The sequence below is a fragment of the Lutra lutra genome, chromosome 7 (genome assembly GCF_902655055.1).
Source record: "Lutra lutra chromosome 7, mLutLut1.2, whole genome shotgun sequence".
Classification (NCBI taxonomy): domain Eukaryota; kingdom Metazoa; phylum Chordata; class Mammalia; order Carnivora; family Mustelidae; genus Lutra; species Lutra lutra.
This window is the reverse complement of record NC_062284.1, coordinates 113,954,730-113,973,978: the sequence shown is the minus strand read 5'-3', so window position 1 is coordinate 113,973,978 and position 19,249 is coordinate 113,954,730. Positions and strand designations below refer to the sequence as shown.

Here is a 19,249-nt window from a genome sequence, read left to right as displayed (position 1 = left end):
AATGGGACTGTAAAGGGGAGGAGGCTGGGCACAGGGAACTGGCAGAGTGATATTTCAGAAAACCTTTCTGGAGCAAAGGGCTAACGAAACTGGAATGCTAGGCATGGCCTCTCCTGGGCCCATGTCTGGGCACCCAAGTATGCCTACTCAGGTTCACTGAGAAACTCTAGCCAACCAGCTGACCAAGGCTCACGGTCCAGCTCTGTGCCGCTATGATACTACGCAGGCAGGGCCCAAGGCCAGGGTGGAGAAGGACGGGCTCTCCTTACCAAACCCAACCTCATGTCTGATACTATACACAGATTACCTGAGTTCACTCTCTGGACTGGAGTTCACTCTCTGGACTGGACTCCCTGGGGTGTATGATGACCCTTAGCTTATAGTTGTGTAAATGGGAATCCATGACTTACCTGCCCACAGCCAGAGAGCAGCAGGTGCTCGTGGGTAGGGTGGGGGTGGGGTGGGAGGTGTCAAACCCAGATCAGTCTGCCTCCATGGTCCTCTCCCCACTATATCCCCTGCCTGGCTTCTAACAGTTCAATCTTCACGTGAAAGAACACTCACATGAGGGAGGGGCCCCCACCAGCAGAGGGGCCCAGTTCCGTTGCAGGGGACAAAGGTGCTGAGTGGGGCGTCGGCCCTTACCTGCTTCTCCAGCTGCGCCTCCAGCTGGCCGATGAGCTCATCTTTGCCCCGCATGGCTTTCAGCAGGTCCTGGTACTTCCGGTGCAGGCTGCCTACTGTGTCCACGTTCTTCAGATTGGACAGTTTCACCTTCTCCTCCATCACACCCACCTTCAAAGTACCATCGTCACGCAGGGTTAGCATGTGTGTGTGAAATGGCCACTAACCTGCCCTGGGACCCTCCCTAATGCCCCAGTCCCCAAGTCCCAGGCAGAGCCCTCACGACAACAGGGGGACCAGTTAACTCTGGGACCATTTAGTAAGCCTCACATGGGCAAACTAAGGACATGAGGAAGAAACCGTTGGGTACTTGGCCGTGTCACTCTGGGGGCCTCAACAGGGACAAGCTGGGCAGGACAAACTGCTTCAAGCTCACCGTGGCCGAGATGGCTGCTGCTCACTGAAAGTCCCTGTGCTTCTCACCCTGCCCCAGCGCTCTCATGGCCAGATGGCCATAGAATTCCCTCCAGCCCATGGGTCCGAGTGGAGTGACTCATCATTTCTGGACTGAGGTATTTGAGAGTTCTCTCCCTGCCACGGCAACCAAGGAGGCGGCCTGTTCCAGAGGATCCAGGCAGAAGATGGAGAGCTCTGTCAGCCTTGATCCCCAAGTCCCTATGGGAAGCAGAATCCCCAGCTAACTCTGGATGGAGATGCACCACGACAGAGAACTGGATGGGATAAACTGCTGAGACCCGTTACCTTAGCATAACTTGGCCATGTGGACTAACCCAGCAACCTGCTCTCGCACTAACCCTTACCCAAAGACTCTATGCCCAAAGAGCGCTCCAGGCACCTGAATTATCTGTTCAGAAGAACAGACATGTGACTGCTGGTTTTCCTTGTCCCCGTGAGGAGCTGGTGAGGGTGACGAGTATGTGTGTGGGTGTCCCTGGGAAGGATCAAGGAAGGCCAACAGCCGTTTCTGTGGCACAGTCCCGCCCGTCCCCCGCCCCGGTTACCTGGGTCTCGGCGTTCTCTGCCCTCTGCTCTGCCTCCAGCAGCCTCTGCTCCAGCTCCTGCATCTGCTCGACCAGAGAGCAAGGACAAATATCAGTGTGGTGTCCCCACCACGACCGTGGCTTCAGGGCAAAGTGAGCAAACTGTGTAGACGCTCCACACGGGCCAGGTTTAAACTACTCAACTCAAGGGCGACACAAGGGTCTCGGGGCAAAGATCTTCATGGCAACCCTCTGCTCCCATATCCCAAATTTAGGGGGCTGGTGAAGAGCCTAGAGCTGCTGTCCTCTCTGCTGAGCGAGCAGAAGCCTAGCTCTGTCTCCCATGCGTGGCGTACCCAGGAGGGTAGCAGGAACGTTCTTCATGAGGCAACGCTACCCTCAGCCCTCAGTCTTGTCAGCACCACGTTCCGGGCAGGGTCTTGCCACTGCTCACCACATGCCTGGCACAAAACACGCTCCCATGTGAGCCGCCACGCCTGCAGTAAGAGAATGTTCCTTCCCACCCAAGGACAGCTCACTGGCTGGGGACAAATATTAATCCCTTATCAAGGACATCTCTGACTATAAATGGCATCAATAGGAATCAACTTATTTGATTTCTTTAATCTTAAACAGAGACGCTCAAGACATGTTTTTAAAAATTCTATCTCGCTACCAGTAGAGACGTGTCATTGAGGTCTGAGGAACTCGGCAATTCTCGAATTTTACACCAACTGGCCAAGCTAAGGGACGAGTATTCTTACCCACGGAGGCTCCTGAGGGAGCACCTCTAAGCTAAAGGCTAAGGCGATGCTCACGGGCCCACACGAAACCCCCGCAGCTTCACAAGCTCCCGGTGAAGAGTGTGGGCTGGACCGCAGCTTCCATCCTCCCGGGGTCAGGGCCGGGTCAGCCACACGCTGCCCCGTGGACATCACCACACTGAGGCAGTCACATGTCCAACTCTCCCGTCAAGAGCCACCTGCTTCCATGTGCCACAGCCCGGTCAGTCACCTGCTCCCAGCCCTACCATGCCTTGCCACGGGGGGCTTTATACACACACTAGGGGCAGAATGGCTCAGCCTTGTCCACCATGAGGCTGGACGGGTCTCCCCTTCCCAGCTCCAGTCTAGCCTCACCCACCTCATCTCTGCAGATCTGGCCCTTTCTCCCACTACTCAACCTTCTCTTTTTGGCCTGGATCCTGGCTTGAAACTGAATCCCTTCTTTCTTTCCCAATCTCTCACCTGCTCAACTGCAATTCTGCCTTTCCTTCTTGATTCAAGGACGCAGGAGAAGGAGCCCCCCAGCCTGGTGCTGGGCAGTGAAAGGAGGGTTTCCTGGGAGGAGGGCACACCAGAGAACCTGGAGCAGCTCTTTTCTCAGGCCAGCTTTTCCTCACCCACTTTTTCCTCCTTCTTGGGGCTGGGGAAATACAGATGCTTTCGGCACACATTCCCTATGAAAGGATCTGAGGATCCCAGGGAAAACTCGAGATTTACAACCCATGTGGCAAAAATGCCCCTTGGGCTCCCAGTAGACAGGACCACTGCTGAGGGGCATTCATGTGCTCAGGCCAAGGCTGCCTGCAGCTCTTCTCTCCTTCCTCTCCCAGGTTTCATCATCACGATTGAGCCTCTCGACTCAAGCCTGAGAGTGTGGGGTGGTGCCGGCCAGACACAGGCATCAGTTAGAGCCAGATGGCCTTCCCCAAGGCAAACAGCCATGGAGCCTGTGCTACAGAATTCCCTGACCTTCAAACAGCTACACGGAAGATAAGAGCTTAGCATCAGCTGGTATTATGGGGACAGGGCTGGCTTCCCAGAGCAACAAGAATTCTGTGTAGCTGGAGTGGGGGTGTAGGCTGACACACAGCGGCGACCCCCGGTGACCAGGTTAGTACTATGTAACGTGTCCCCCTTAGGCACCAGACCTGACTGGGCCAATCAGGTTCTCTGTCCCCAGGAATCTGACATCTGGGATTGAGAGACCAGAGACAAGAACCAGGGGACTGCATGGGAGATTGTGCACAAACTTCACCAACTCACGACTGTTAGCTCATTCCTCCCGTTCCGTGAGCTGCCCCAGGATCCTCCAAATGAATTCCATTTGCTTAAGCTAATCAGAGTTGGAGTTTGGGCCCAACCTCAGAACCATCTCTAATACAGCTGCTGAGAGCATTTACATTTCTTAAATAAGACTTACTTATTTGAGAGAGAGAGAGAGAGAGAGAGAGAGAACGTGCACAAGCAGGAGGGGCAAAATGAGAGGGAGAAAGAAGCTCAAACAGACTCCGTGTTCAGCACAGAGCCTGATGTGGGGCTCCATCTCCTGACCCTGAGATCATGACCTGAGCCGAAACCAAGAGTTGGACGCTTAACTGACTGTACCGCCCAGGCGTCGCAGAAGCATCTAATTTTTTAAGAATACAATGAGGGGGACCTGGCTGACTCAGCTGGGACAGCATCTCACTCTTGATTTTCGAGTCATGAGTTTGAGCCCCACGCTGGGTATAAAGGTTACTTAAGTAATAAAATAAGATAAATACAAATACAATGAAATACTGAATAGGAAGGCTTTGGATTCCTGACGAGTTTCCCTAGATTAATCTTCAGCTGGACCATTCAGATGCAACATCTCTGTAGCTCAGAAGACATAAGATTCCCACAGGAAATGATCACTCATATTGAGTGATCTTGAATATCAGACAACTGTCTGTTATTTTCAGAATATCAGACAACTGAATATCTTGAATATCAGACAACTGTCTGATATTTTCAAACTCCTTTAATAGAAAAACTTGTCTTTACATTCTTTTTTTTTTTAAGATTTTTTATTTATTTATTTGTCAGAGAGAGAGGGAGAGAGAGCGAAGCACAGGCAGACAGAATGGCAGGCAGAGGCAGAGGGAGAAGCAGGCTCCCTGACGAGCAAGGAGCCCGATGCGGGACTCGATCCCAGGACGCTGGGATCATGACCTGAGCCGAAGGCAGCTGCTTAACCAACTGAGCCACCCAGGCGTCCCTGTCTTTACATTCTATGGATGGAGAAACCAAGGTAGAGTGAAGAACAGAATTGTATTTGAGTTCTAGTGCCCAGCTGGGCATTTCCACTTGGATCAAGGGCAGTCAATGACACTGGTGAGGGCTGGAAATCACTCTGGTATTGACAACACAGTGAGCATGTTTTTTCCCACTGAGATTATATACTATTAGACATCCCTTTAAAGAACACTATCCAGCAGTGTCCACAATAGCCAAACTATGGAACGAGCCCAGATGTCCATCAACAGATGAATGGATAAAGGTTACACACACACACACAGGAATATTACACAGCTATCAAAAAATAAAATCTTGCCATTTGCAATAACGTGGATGGAACTAGAGGGTATTATGTTATGTGAAGTCAGTCAATCAGAGAAAGATAATTATCATATGATCTCACTCCTATGTGGGATTTAAGAAACAAGGCAGAGGATCATAGGGGAAGAGAAGAAAAAATAAAACAAGATGAAATCAAAGAGGGAGACAAACCATAAGAGACTCTTAATCATGGGAAACAAACTGAGGGTTGCTAGAGGGGAGTCGGGGTAGAGAGATGGGGTAACTGAGTGATGGACACTGGGGAGGGTATGTGTTGTAATTATATAATACAAGGTATTATGTAAGACTGATGAATCACAGACCTATACCTCTGGAACAAATAGTACGTCATATGTTAATTAAAAAAATAACAAAGTACGCTATCACTGAAGCAAATGCAATGGAAGGCACCTTCCACAGAGCCTGGGGTCTTCTCCCAACCTGGGCAGGCAGCCGCAGGGTCCCCATATTCCTACCAATCCTACAGCTGTTCTTATCTTCCCGGCAGGGACACTCAAAACTCAAACCATTTTGTATTTGCCTTTATGCGGGAGTATTTTTTTTTCCTCTAAAACTAATTTCTGAACACTGAAAACATTTTGAACATCTGGAACGTTTTTAAGAGGAGTGTAACGACCATCCACATATCCCTCACTACTGTCCAACAATTACCAACATCCTGCCATCCCTGTTTGAAGAGTATTTTTAACACCATCTCTCCCTCTGTTGTGATGAACGTACATTTCCTCCATGGCCCGAGAGTACTCCAGGTTTTCAAGAAAAACTCCAGAGTTTTTGAACTTCATTTAACACCAGCATCAATAGTTCTCACAAGGGCAGACTGCTCCTTACACCGCATCCGGGGCCACCCCTGCTCTGGGTTATGTTTCTCCTCTCAGCAGGTTCCCTAGAGCCGTGTCCTCAGCTGTCCTCAGCTGTCTGTGGGCCTGGGGTGACGCGCTGGCCCAGGAGGTGTCGGGTTCAGGCAGGTGACTCTGAGGCGTCTCTGCTCTCACCAGCTGTGATTGGCACATGAGGCTCATAAATCAGTGGCCCCGGCACTGGCCACGGTGACCTGACAACATGCACTGGGCGCCAACCTGGTGCTCAATCCCTGTGTCTGCAGCTCTACACTTGTACACTCACGACGCCATGAAACGGCAGTGCCCGGGCAGTGGCAGCAGTGGGCGCTCTCGGGCGCTCCCGGCACGGCCCTGTGAGCTGAATGGTGGTCTGAGCTGAGCGCTGCACCTGCTGGGGCTCAGCCGTTCTGCGAAATGGGGGCTCAGCATTCTTACTGCCACGCTGCTCCCACTGGAGAGACGGGCACAGGGAAGCACTCAGGCTTGAACCTGACTGGCTCTGCCACAGTGTGGCTTTACATAAGTTCCTGAACTGCTCTGTGCCTCAGTTTCCTCGCCAGGGAAAAAAGGGAGTCTCCACCACCTAGGGTTGCCGGGAAGATGACCATGAGGTGCCTCGCATAGAGCTCAGGTGCACAACGTGGCCCTTATGGTGAAGCTGACAGTCAGTTACTTGCTGGTTTTTCAGAGACAGAGATGACACGGAGGACCAGGGAGACCCATTTGCCTGGCATGGTTGGGGTTTCCCCTGTTGTCCCACGATAATTACTAACAGGGCCTTCTTTTCTTTTTCCAGAGTGTCCTGGGTTAGATGATAAATTATAGGGTCATCCCACGAATCATCCACCTACAGCAAGAACGGCTTCAAGCCTGAGGCTGCCAGCTCTAGCCTCTGGGGCATCTTGCAAGACCTCCCGTGTCAGGGGCATGTCGCTGACACTTAGAGGACTCCACAGGGCCACTGGCTGTGTGTCTGGCACCGGCTTAAACACTCCACATGTGTCGACTCACTGAATGTTCATCCCACTGGGCAGGAGCACGTACTACTATTAGCCCGCTGTACAGATCAGAAACGGACGCCGGCAGGTTGGGGAACCTCGCTAACAGGCCAGGTGGGAGAGAGGCAAAGCCAGGGTTCAAACTCGGGAGGACTGGCTCCAGAGTCTATGGCACTGTCAGCCGCAGGGCCTCTCACATCCAGATCTCGCATGTCACATAAAAACAGAGATTCCACATATAATCCCTGGCTTCCAGCTTCCCTCGAAAACTCAGAAGATTTGGCCATGGTAGGGTTCCACTTTCTTTTATTATTTTTTTTTTTTTAAGATTTTATTTATTTATCAGAAAGAGAGAGAGAGAGAAAGCACACAAGCAGGCAGCGGCGGAGAGAGAGGCAGGCTCCCCGCTGAGCAAGGAGCCCGATACGGGACTCGATCCCAGGACCCTAGGATCATGACCTGAGCCGAAGGCAGCGGCTTAACCCACTGAGCCACCCAGGCATCCCAGGTTCCACTTTCTTATGGCGATAACTGGCTTCCTCCTCTAGCTCCAGCCCATTCCCCTGATTCTTCCCAGGACCACCTGTCTCACTTGAGTAAGTGACCTGCTCGTGTGTGAGCAGCAGCCCCCAGTCTGTGCTATTAAATGGTTCTAACTTGGGGTGCCTGGGTGGCTCAGTGGGTTAAAGCCTCTGCTTTAGGCTCAGGTCATGATCTCAGGGTCCTGGGATCGAGCTCCGCATCAGGCTCTCTGCTCAGCGGGGAGCCTGCTTATCCCTCTCTCTCTGCCTACCTCTCTGCCTACTTGTGATCTCTGTCTGTCAAATAAATAAATAAAATCTTAAAAAAAAAATGGTTCCAACTCTGTTATCAAAGCTCATGCCATTCAACTTTTTTTTTTACTAGATCTTTTGTTTAATTCAAATCTTATGTTTAGTCCTAAATATTTAAAATACAGCACCATGGGGTTGCCCTGGTGTCTGACTACAGAAAAGGAAGGAGTGAAGGGGCTCTGAGTCTTCTCTGTGGGTCCCCTGCTCCTCCGGGGCACGTGGGGCTCAAGATGTTGAGAGGCCGTGGAGGGAGTTGGTGCCCAGAGCTCTCACTGTCAGGGGTGTAAGGACCCAATCGGAGGGTCCTCGAGGCAGATTCCAGGGCCTTGCCCACAGATGGTTTTATTTAGCAAGCCTGAGGTATGGACCCGGGAACGTGCTTGGGAAGAAAATCTTGGGTGATCTTGATGTAGGAGGCCCACAGACCACACTCTGGAAAACACTAGACTAGCCACAGGATGCAAAGCATAGCAAAGCTTCTGGGCTACATCGTGGGGCCAGGCCTGTATTGGCACAGAGCTTCTCGAATAGCTTCACAGGGGTACAGAATGCTATCAGTACCGAGGTTCCAGAAAAATACTGCAATGGACCCTATTAAAAATAGATAGTTAGGAGAATGAAAAACCTCTTTCTCTCTCTCTCTCCCTCTCAACGTGCGTGCACGCGCGCACATGTACACACGAGCTCATCCACAGTGAATGAAAGTTCTAGAAGGCATCTGCTCCCAAAGCAAACTGTATCTGTCAGCTAAGGCCAATTCTGTGATGACTTTATGCAGACTTCAACATACTTCCAACTAGTCCGACAGCCCTAGTACTCTCCTTTCGCAGTTCCTGGCCTTTTTGTAAATTCTGAGGTACGCAAGGAAGTGTTTTTCTGGCCTCTGTATTCCAGCCATACGTTGAGAAGCTGATGCCTCCAGAGAATCGCAGCATCCATACAGTCCCTGGTCTGAGGGGGGAGGAGCAACAGTCATTGTTCTTTTGTTTAAGGGGACGGAACCACAAAAAAGTCTTAACCTACACATTTTTGGTATATAAATGTAAACCGGGTTACTGCATTTAAAACCCTGGTTGGTGGAACCAATAAGAAATTCCAGAAAAGGGACGCCTGGGTGGCTCAGTGGGTTAAGCCGCTGCCTTCGGCTCAGGTCACGATCCCAGCGTCCTGGGATCAAGTCCCACATCGGGCTCCTTGCTCAGCAGGGAGCCTGCTTCTCCCATTGCCTCTGCCTGCCACTCTATCTGCTTGTACTCACTCTCGCTCTCTCTCTCTCTGACAAATAAATAAATAAAATCTTTAAAAAAAAAAAAAAAAAGAAATTCCAGAAAAGAGGCAGTGCACACAATCCAACTGGAAGGGGTCTTGGGAAAAAGCCGCCTCAGTGAAAAATATTCAAGCTACAACATGAGGGATGTTGGGGCGCCTGGGTGGCTCAATCATTAAGCGTCAGCCTTCGGCTAGGGTCATGGTCCCAGGGTCCTGGGATTGAGCCCCGCACTGGGCTTCCTGCTCTGCGGGGAGCCTGCTTCTCCCTCTGCCACTCCCCCTGCTTGTTCCCTCTCTTGCAGTGTCTCTCTCTGTCAAATAAATAAATAAAATCTTAAAAAAATAATAAAAATAAACATGAGGGATGTCTCATCACATTACTTCTTTTCAATAAATCCACTCAAACCCCTTTTGGAAGCAGAGAGAGATAAATACATAAAAAGCTTAAAACATGAGTTAGTTCTAATACTGAGGCTGTGTGTTCATCATGGTCATCCCTACTGTGGATGGCTCCTCTGCGCAGTTACTATACTCCCACTTTTCTGATGGGATGACCGAAGCACAAGTTTAGCAAGAACGAGAAAAAAAATCCCAGGGACTTTCATACCATCTATAGATCCTCCTAGAACAGTATCAAGTCTTAAATTGATCTGACAGCCTTTGTGACTTCTTCAGCAGAGCAAGGAAGGTTGTGGGGGGAGACGGGGGAGGGACGGACGGACGGACGGGACAACGGTTGGGGAGGCTCCCAGGGAGCAGAGCTAGATGTGAACTCCCCGTCATCAGCCACCCCCTCGACTCCTGTCCTGGACAGAAAGTGCACCCCCAGTTCATCTGGCTCCACAGTGCATGGTCCTGGCAACCTGGGTGTCCATGGCAACGGCACACCAGGCCTGGTGTGGTGCACCAGCAGAGAAGAATCTAACACTGTTTCCCCTTCTCTGCCCTTCCTCGACCTTAGGTGAGGGATTATGCGGTAACCTCCATGTCTTTTCTTTCAGAAAAATTTGCTTTTTATTTTATTTAATTAATTAATTTATTTTTTAAAAGATTTTATTTATTTATTTGACAGACAGAGATCACAAGTAGGCAGAAAGGCAGGCAGAGAGAGAGGATGAAGCAGGCTCCCCGCCGAGCAGAGAGCCCGATGCGGGGCTCGATCCCAGGACCCCGGGATCATGACCTGAGCTGAAGGCGAAGGCTTTAACCCACTGAGCCACCCAGGCACCCCGAAAAATTTGCTTTTTAGCACAGATCATTCCACATCCCAAACAGCAATTCTGCAAGAGGGAGGCTGTAGGGTGGGGAAGGAGGAAGGGCACGTTTCCAAGCCTTCATAGCCCATGGGCAGGATCTGATCCCAGGAAGCGCTGCTTCCCTGGGAAGCACCCAGGCTTGGCCTGCCCTGCACCACAGACAGCCACAGCGAGCGGCCATCAGCTAGCCAGGTGGTGCAATCCCCACCGGCTGTGGCCGAGTGAGAGCGCTGGCCAGAGGGACCCAGAGAGCTGACCTGGCTTAGCCGGTATAGGTGGGTACTGGTGATGATTAACTAGTAAGTTCTAGGAGCCGCGACAGAGACCCGACCTGGGCTTGGCCCCAGCACCAGCTCTCCTGAGAAACCTGAGTCATCTCCTCCCGTGATCTGAAACTTACCTTGACGCATGGGGGAAAATCTTTAAGTGAACTGTTGAACCTGTCCTGTGGGTCTGGGGAAGATTGCAGGTGACAGGCCCAGCCCTGACATTGAGCAACGTGGTGTTTATGGCTTTTAAGGTTTCCTGCCACGAGGTCTGGTGTTGGGCTACTGTCCTGGTACTCTTCCTCAATTCTCCCAGCCTATGCTCCCTAGTCAAGATGTCTTTCTCTATCCTCTTCCCTGGCACCCCAGCCTCTTCTGCCCTGTGTCTACATGCTTCCCCTTTCTTTACCCAAGTCACAGTCTGAGTCCCCAACCTTTTCATGGGAGGGAATTTCAGCTACAGGACGATCAAAGGCAGCCTGGAAGAGGAGACGGGGCCAATCTTACAAAAGTTCAACCTACTTACACCCAAAAGGTTGTGGAGGGAGAAAGTGTGTTTACTGATGTGTTTAAGGACCCTGGGGAACAGGGGAGGAAGGCACTGTAAAACATTTTTTTATTATGAAATATTTCAGGAAACACATGGAGAATAATATTTTAAAACACGTATCCACCATTCAGCTTTATCAGATCTTAATTTCTGTTGTCTCTGCTTCTGACATAAGAAATGGGCCACTACAGAGAGGCGAAGGCCCCAGTCTACTCTTGGATTTCACTTCTAGCATCAACCCCACGCTTGGTTGTGTTTACATTTTATCTCATTTGCATACACCCCTAATCAATAGATAGACTGTCTTGTAGGTTTTAAAACTTCATACAAGCCAAATTGTTCTCTACACGTCCTCTGGATCTTTTTTGTTCAGTGCTGGTGTTTGAGATTTAAGCATGTAGCTCACCCGATTCATTTCTACCTGCAATGTAGTATTCCATCGTACAAATACCCTCAGTATGTTTATCCACTTCCCTGTTGATAAACATTTAGGATATTTCCAATTTTTCATATAGCAATGCTACATTCTTGTATGTGACAAGACATTCTTATATATGTCTCCTATGACTGATACATTTGGATTTATTTCTCCTGTTGCATTTTCTGCCTTCTAGTTACTCTTTTTTTTTTTTTTTTTTTTTTTTTAAATACTGTTGTTTTTCCTTCCTGGTCTAGATTTAATAGACTTTATTCTATTTCCCTCTACTGATATGAAAGTTATAGACTCTACTTCTACTTATCATCATCATTCTAGATTTAAATTCCAGGCTAGTGACTGCTCCTTGATCCCCAGGATCTGTTTTCCTCTTCTTTCTCACACAAAATAAAGCCTCCAACTTTGAACAGAGCACATCATTATCCAGAATAATGACTGCACTTTCCAATCTTCCCTGCACCTGGGAACGACCATGAGAATAAATTTTGGCCAATGGGACACGAGCAGAAGCGATGAATGGAAGCTCCGGGTCATACACGTAAAGGGAAGAGGCTGGAATGTGGCCATCACAGGAACCCTCTTCAACCATGCAGCAGACATCACCCCAGGACTATACTGCTCATGTCAGCAAGGTTAACAAGAAGGAAATAAACAGCTGCTGGTTTTAAGCCGTCATGTTTTTGGGTTCTTTCTTACGGCAGCCACCCTACAATCTAGCTAATACGGTCAGCAGATTTTTAAGAAATGCATACTGCCCAGTTTCGTTCTGCTGCACAAGTCTGATTGCACAACCTTCATCAACTTGGGGAATTTTTACATCATTATCTCTCCAAGTAATGTCTCTCCTTCATCCTGTCCTCCACTTCAGGTACCTTATAGGATCTTGTCATCCTAGCATCCAGGTCTCAGCCTCTGGGCCTTTCTCTCTCTGTGCTGCATTCTGGATGGTTTCTTGCATTCGGCCCATCTTCCCCCTCTATAAGCTCATCTCCATGATGTCTCATTGGATGTTTAATTCAACTGTTGAACATTTAATTGCAGTGAAGACATCTTTTGTTTCCAGCAGTTCTATTTGGTTCTTTTTCCAGTCTACCTGATCTTTTTGGATAGTGTCTTGTTCTTGTCTCACATGCTCAATCATTTCATTACCTCTTCAATAATTTTGAACTCATTTATTTTATGGTGTCTTGCCAACAGTTCCTTATTCCAAGTTCTTGTGGGATCTAGTTGTGTCTGCAGACTCTAACTCAGGACAGATTATTCTCTCAAGCATTTAGTCGTTTTGGATCATATACGCATCTTTACTATGGGTTTACTATGGGATAACGTGAGGATCCTGTGTGATTTGGGTTGAGGTTTTGTTTCTCCAGAGAGGTTCTGTGTCTGTTCCTACGAGGTCTCTGATGGGTATCACTGGCCCAGAACTCAGGGTTCTTAATCCACACAAAGAGTATAAATTCTAATACTAAACCAGTACCATCATCACACTCTCCAGGAATACTTTTCTTTGGCTTTCTTTTGTTTTTTTCTGCCCTGAGCCTTGGCTAAGAAGCTGTTTGGTCATCTCCCTGTGTTGGCAGATGATTTTCTTTTCCTTGTCTACCTTTTAACTTACAGCAAAGAACTTTGATAGTCCTCACTTTACAGTAAAAGTTTCAGTTTAAGCTCCAGCTTCCAAAGAGCCAGACCTCATCTCTATCTCCACAGATTAAACCCCAAACCTTTCATCACTACAGGGAGGCCAGTCACACGTCCTACTGAGCTGCCCAAGCTGAGTACCATGTGGGTTTTCCCTCTTCATTTTTCATAGTGGTCTTTTCTTTAAGGTTATTTTGTGGTACTTTTCACTAGGAACAGAAGTTTTTTTCCTCTGAGATGTGTTTTTTTTTTTTTTTTTTTCCTCTGAGATGTGTTTTAAACCAGCTAGGAGACCCTTACTTACTCTCTCCTTCCCTCCCACACCTTCCCCAGTAATCTATCCTAAGGAAAGGTTCTCAAACTTTATGAAACTAATTTCTGGGAGCTTGTTAAACATGCACATTATGAGCGGCACCCCTAGGAGATTTGGGCCAGGAGGACTGGGCGAGGGGGCATCCAGGAATGTACAAGCTTAATAAGCACTCCAGGTTTCTGGCATGGGTGGCCCCAGGACCACCCTTTGAGAACCACTATTTAAGGCCGGCTTCCCTTTTCCCGAGGTGGCCTAATTCTACCCTTTCTCTTAGTTACCTGAACCACGGCCACAGGAACACAGCCGGTCTCTGTTTTGCAAAGCCTGAACTTGGAGACAGCAGTGTCAACAGACCCAAAGTTCACAAGTTCTAGTTCAGGCTGAACCAGTGCTACTATCCTCGGCAGTGGAAATGCAGAGGTAATGCCAATAACTTGTCTTCCTAAATGCCAGCTTGTGGAGCTATCATCAGTAAAACTGGCCATTTCCTCAGGCTTTACTAATCAGAATTGGAAATTCCTTGGAGAGGGGTGGACTAAGTTTTACTTTTGTCGTATGAAAGAAAGGGTTGGCTACACAGATGGATGATGCAAACAAAACTAGAAGAGAGTTGATTCAATTAATATACAATTAATATATTATATTATGATATTTTATATATAATATATAATTATATATATAATATATAATTTTTTTCCCTTTAGTACAGGTCTCTACTCTCCAGATAGGTTATACTCCAAAGTGTTTCTGAAAGTCAGCTGTTTAGAATGCATCTTCCCAGAGAAATATTACAAATGATGGTCAGTTTCCCAGACCAGACCACCCAAGCCTATAAAGATAATAATCATTCCCGTTTAAGACCTATTCCATGCCAGAACCTTTATATATGTGACCTGACACAATTCTCAAAATAACGGCAAGGCAGACATTTGTGTACCTGCCTTAGAGGTGAAGGGACTCGCCAGGGTCACACAGCCAGTAAGTGGCAGGTGGCTCTGGCTCCAAAACCTGTGTCCTCACCACCAGGAAACCAGGCTGCCTTCCACAGCTCCTATGCTTAATAGAGGGTGACAGCAGGGTGTGGCTTTCCCCTCTTCTCCCCTAAGAAGATTAAAAAAAATCTCTTCCCTCTTCCTTCCCCACACTGAAGAAGAAATATTAAGGGAATAATAGAACCTCCACTTTAGCCACAGTTGTCCCAAGAGGTTACGGAGGGCCGAGAAGATTTCTATCACTTCTCTGGAGCAGGAAAGAATGCAAGAGGACAGCTTAGTAAGCTGCTCTGATTTTGGACTTAAAAAAAAAAGTACCCCAGGTTTCATTTTGCACGTGTGCAAAGTATCTCATTAAAAGTTCACCTTTCTGCAATGAGTAGTAAATAAGCCCTAGGGATATAATACATAGTATAGTGAATATAGGCAATAATGTTGCATTATAATCATCAAATTTGCTAGGAAACTGGAACTTCATTATTCCAACCACTAAAAAGAAATGACAATTACATAACAGGATAGAAACACTAATTACCACTACAAAGGCAACCATATTATAATATACAAATGTATCAGATTAATATGTGGTATACCTTAAATTATATAATGTTACATGTCAAATATACTCAATTAAAAATTAATTAATACTTCAAAAAAAAAAAGCAGCAGCAGAAAGTTCACCTTCCCCAACTCTCCTTCTCTAACTCTGGCCCTGTCTGACATTGACCTCTGCAGGGAGGTAGGTTAGCTCTCCAGGACTCACCTTGTCAGCAAGCAGCTCCCTGATCTTGCTGGCCTGCAGGCGGAACCGGAAGAGCTGGGTTTCCAGGGCCAGGCAGCGCTTCTGCCAGTCCACGCTGGCATGGGTCTCCACCTTGAGTTCCGCCATGATGGAGTCAACTTCTGGCTATTCCAGGGATGCCTGGGAACCAGTACAACAAGAGGAGAAGATAAGGAAGTGTGTGAGGAGGAGGGCAGAGAAAACAGAGCTGGGGAGGTGACTGAGTCATTGCCACAGCCACTTTTCTTGGCTCAGTGTGTCCCATTCCATCATAAGCAAGCTAAGCAAACTCAGGGAATCACAAAGTCTGAGAAAACTGTAAGGCGAACCTCGTCTCATTTTTATTTAAAGATTTTATTTATTTATTTGTCAGAGAGAGAGAGAGAGACCAGAGCACACACAGGGGGAGCAGCAGGCGAGGGAGAAACAGGACCCTGGGATCATGACCTGAGTCTAACTAAGGCAGACACTTAACCAAATGAGCCACCCAGGTATCCCCCGGTCAGTAGAAAGTAGGGCCTCATTTGTTTTTCATTCAATTATCCATTTAACAAAAATGTATCCATGCAACAAATACTTATTTTTTTTTTTAAAGATTTTATTTATTTATCAGAGAGAGAGAGGAAGAGAGAGCGAGCACAGGCATACAGAGTGGCAGGCAGAGGCAGAGGGAGAAGCAGGCTCCCTGCCGAGCAAGGAGCCCGATGTGGGACTCGATCCCAGGACTCTGGGATCATGACCTGAGCTGAAGGCAGCTGCTTAACCAACTGAGCCACCCAGGCGTCCCAACAAATACTTATTTTTAAAAAGATTTTATTTATTTGACAGAGAAAGAGTGAGAGCAAGAGAGTGCACAAGCAAGGGGAGCTGAAGGCAGAAGGAAAGGGGAAGCAGGCTCCCCGCTGAGCAGGGAGCCCCCAATATGGGCTGGATCCCAGGACCTTGAGATCATATACATATAAATGACTTAAATGTGAAATGATATAACGTCTGGGATATGTGCTTTAAAACACTTCATAGTAGGGGGCTAGCAGTGGTTTGGGGAGGAGATACATGAAATAAGATTTATCAAATTGCTGGTAAGTTTTGAAGTTAGGTGATGGGCATCTGGAGTTCTTTATACTGGTTTCTCTACTTGAATGAATGCCTAGAATTTTCCGTAATAAAAATTTAGTTTTTTTTTTTGTTTGTTTTTTGTTTTTTAATTCCTTTTCCCTTCTTCAGGAGCCACATGACCTGGGAAAACCCAGTCACCTCCTGCACTGCTGCTGAACACTACTCTGGTGACCAGTGAGCCTGTCCTCCATAGGTTAACCGCCTCACATTTGACTTTTTTTTTTAATCTTCTTTCTTCCCTTCCTCCCTCCCTTCCCCCTCCATCCTTCCTTTCTTCCAACTATCACATTTGACTTTTGTAAATATCTTTTTACCATACTACAAATAGCTATCATTTATTTATCATGTATGGCCTCTTTAATCCTCATGACAATAAATAAGACAAGGTACGGGCATTGTCCACACTTGCGCAGGAGGTCACCAAGGAACTGAGAAGCTACACAGAGAGTTCTAGAGCTAGTAAGTAGTGGGGCTGGGATTCTTGTTCCAAAGTCCCTACTCTGAGCAACTGTGCTTTTTACCCATCTAAAAACTGGAAAGAATTCTGATTTTACAAAGAGTGAACTGGATTGTGAAAAATGAGAAAAGTATTTTGTGGGATCTTTCAGCATCCTTGGCAATAAGGTGAACCTATATTCAAGGTTTTCCAGGGCATCCTGGTCTCAAACATTCTGACACCATAACCTCCATAAGTGTAGACATGTATCATGTGTCCTGACTTTTCATTTAAAATACAGGGCCAGTGGACCTGTAGAGAAGCCCCACAATTAAACACTGACGGGTCTAGGGTCTAAGTCTTTGGGTTCTGGGCAGCTCAGAACACTAGACATGTGACCTCAGTCCTGCTCTCCGGGGACTGTCCTGCTGAACAATCCCGACATTGTGATCTCCCAGCAATCCCCACCTCAAAAGACTGGGACCGACTGGAACGGGCAGGAAGACAAAAGACAAAAACAAAACATGACCTTCTCTGAGCTATGATCGCAGCTGAAAAGACAAAACAACCTTGTGGGGCCTCCAGAGATGGCCAGAAGGCCTCATCGTGTTTGATTTGCTTTGTCCTTCAAAGGGATTTTGCTTTTCCTCATATTTAAAAAAAAAAAAAAGTGTGGCAGATCTGAAAGTAGGACCTGGAAGTCTTGCAGCCTAGCTCAGGGCTAAGAATCAGCGGTAACAACACCCAGGTAAAACCAAGGGGCAGGGGAAACTTAATCCTTGCATGCCACTGAAAGGGTTTGGTGAATTTTAATTCCCTCTTAACTGGCTGTCAAAGCTGCAGCTCTGATTCCATGGGGATAGTGGACAAAATCTCCAGGAGCTCTGGAAATAAAACACATCACTGGCCTCTGCCTAGCCCTGAGAGTTGAAATTATACCCAGCCTGCAGGGAGTCCTGTCCCAATCAAGCAGTTTATGACATTACACTTCTGAACAGATCAAGTGCTCTGCGGAAGCCTCTCCCTTGCCCTGGGAATGCAGTAAGGGGGCTGGACCTGTGCTAGGCTTGCCTCAGCATGTGAGAAGAGCTACGGGGCTTTCAAAAGGGAATTGGAGCAAGGGGCCTGCTGCCAAGCACGTGGCCCAGAGGCTCTTCCAACAGAAGCAGGTAGTTGCCGCAGCAGCTATAAAACATTAGAGGTTAAGGCAAAATACCAGTACATTGAACTTCACCTGCTAAGTCACCTCGCACTTGTACCTCCTGTAAAGATGTGCAAAGACGAGCAGAAAATAATTTACAGAATGGTTAGCTTTTCAAAGCACCGTGAAGGCGTGATTTCTCTCCGTATCTTCTCAGTATCCCTGTGATGTGGGACAAGGGATATTATTCACAAAGCACAGATGAGAAATCCTATCACATCTGTGACTTGAGACACGGAGCTAAGGAGAATCAGAGTGGGGCCAAGAATCCCGACTTCCCAACACACAGAACATCCTCTTTCCATGCACATGCTTCAGTGGCGGTGGTGGAGTCTCACGGCTAGCCTAACACAACACTAATGGCAAAACAGATGGGACAGAAATGAGAGAAGGGACAAAACCCAATACAATTGTTCATTTTTTTTTTTTTAAGATTTTATTTATTTATTTGTTAGAAAGAGAGAGAGAGAGGGAGCGAGCATGAGCACAGGCAGACAGAGTGGTAGGTAGAGGCAGAGGGAGAAGCAGGCTCCCCGCTGAGCAAGGAGCCCGATGTGGGACTCGATCCCAGGATGCTGGGATCATGACCTGAGCCGAAGGCAGCCGCTTAACCAACTGAGCCACCCAGGCGTCCCCAATTGTTCATTTTTTATTCTGGAAAGTTTCATATATATACAAGAACTAGGGAGAACAGTACAGTGAGTCCCCATGGGCCCTCCCCACCAGCTACAAGGATCACCTCCTGGTCACTCTTGTGAAACCCACTTCTTTTGATTTCTTCTAGTGCCCAGAGCGCTAAACTGTTTAGCAGGTGACAAATGACCGCACAGCCTGAGGCCCTGCTTTGGAACTCCCTAAGTCCTCCGGCATCCTGGAATGACGTAGCCAGGGAGGGTGGTGGAGAATGCCTCAGAGGCAGGAGCTGTGTGCAGGACGGGTGATGAAAAGAGGCCACAGGGAGTCGTTAGGTGACCTCAGACTCTGGGCCAGTAAGAGAAAACACAGACTTGACCTGGGATGACTTTGGCAAGCGTAGGGATTTGGCCAGAAATTGACAAGATGCTGAGATTAAATGTAATTCAACCAACTTTTCGTGAAGTGATTCCTACATGCAAAGTCAGGAACATAAAGATGAATAAAGATCTCATGGTTTGCAAGGCTCAGGTCAACAGTGTATATCCTGGAACTTTCCTACAAAGAGGACAAGCCAATACAAGACCTTAAACGGAAGAGGTCAGAGGTCACTGCAGGAGGCTTCCCAAGGGAACATGGACTCTGTTCTGGGTACAGTTTCCACTGGGCTCTCTTGTG

General features: G+C 47.8%; 1 protein-coding gene across 4 annotated transcripts in view; it reads right to left on the bottom strand.

Moving 5' to 3' along the window:
- PLEKHH1 (pleckstrin homology, MyTH4 and FERM domain containing H1) overlaps window positions 1-19,249 on the bottom strand; it is a 48,997-nt gene that overhangs the window by 25,771 nt on the left and 3,977 nt on the right. For all 4 annotated transcript variants that reach the window (XM_047736977.1, XM_047736979.1, XM_047736976.1 and 1 more), the window contains exons 2-4: window positions 15,168-15,326; window positions 1,647-1,709; window positions 646-795 (exon numbers count right to left, since the gene is read on the bottom strand). In XM_047736977.1, the coding sequence (XP_047592933.1) occupies window positions 646-795; window positions 1,647-1,709; window positions 15,168-15,293 (339 nt within the window). In that variant the 5' untranslated portion in view covers window positions 15,294-15,326. The remainder of the gene's footprint in view (window positions 1-645; window positions 796-1,646; window positions 1,710-15,167; window positions 15,327-19,249) is intronic.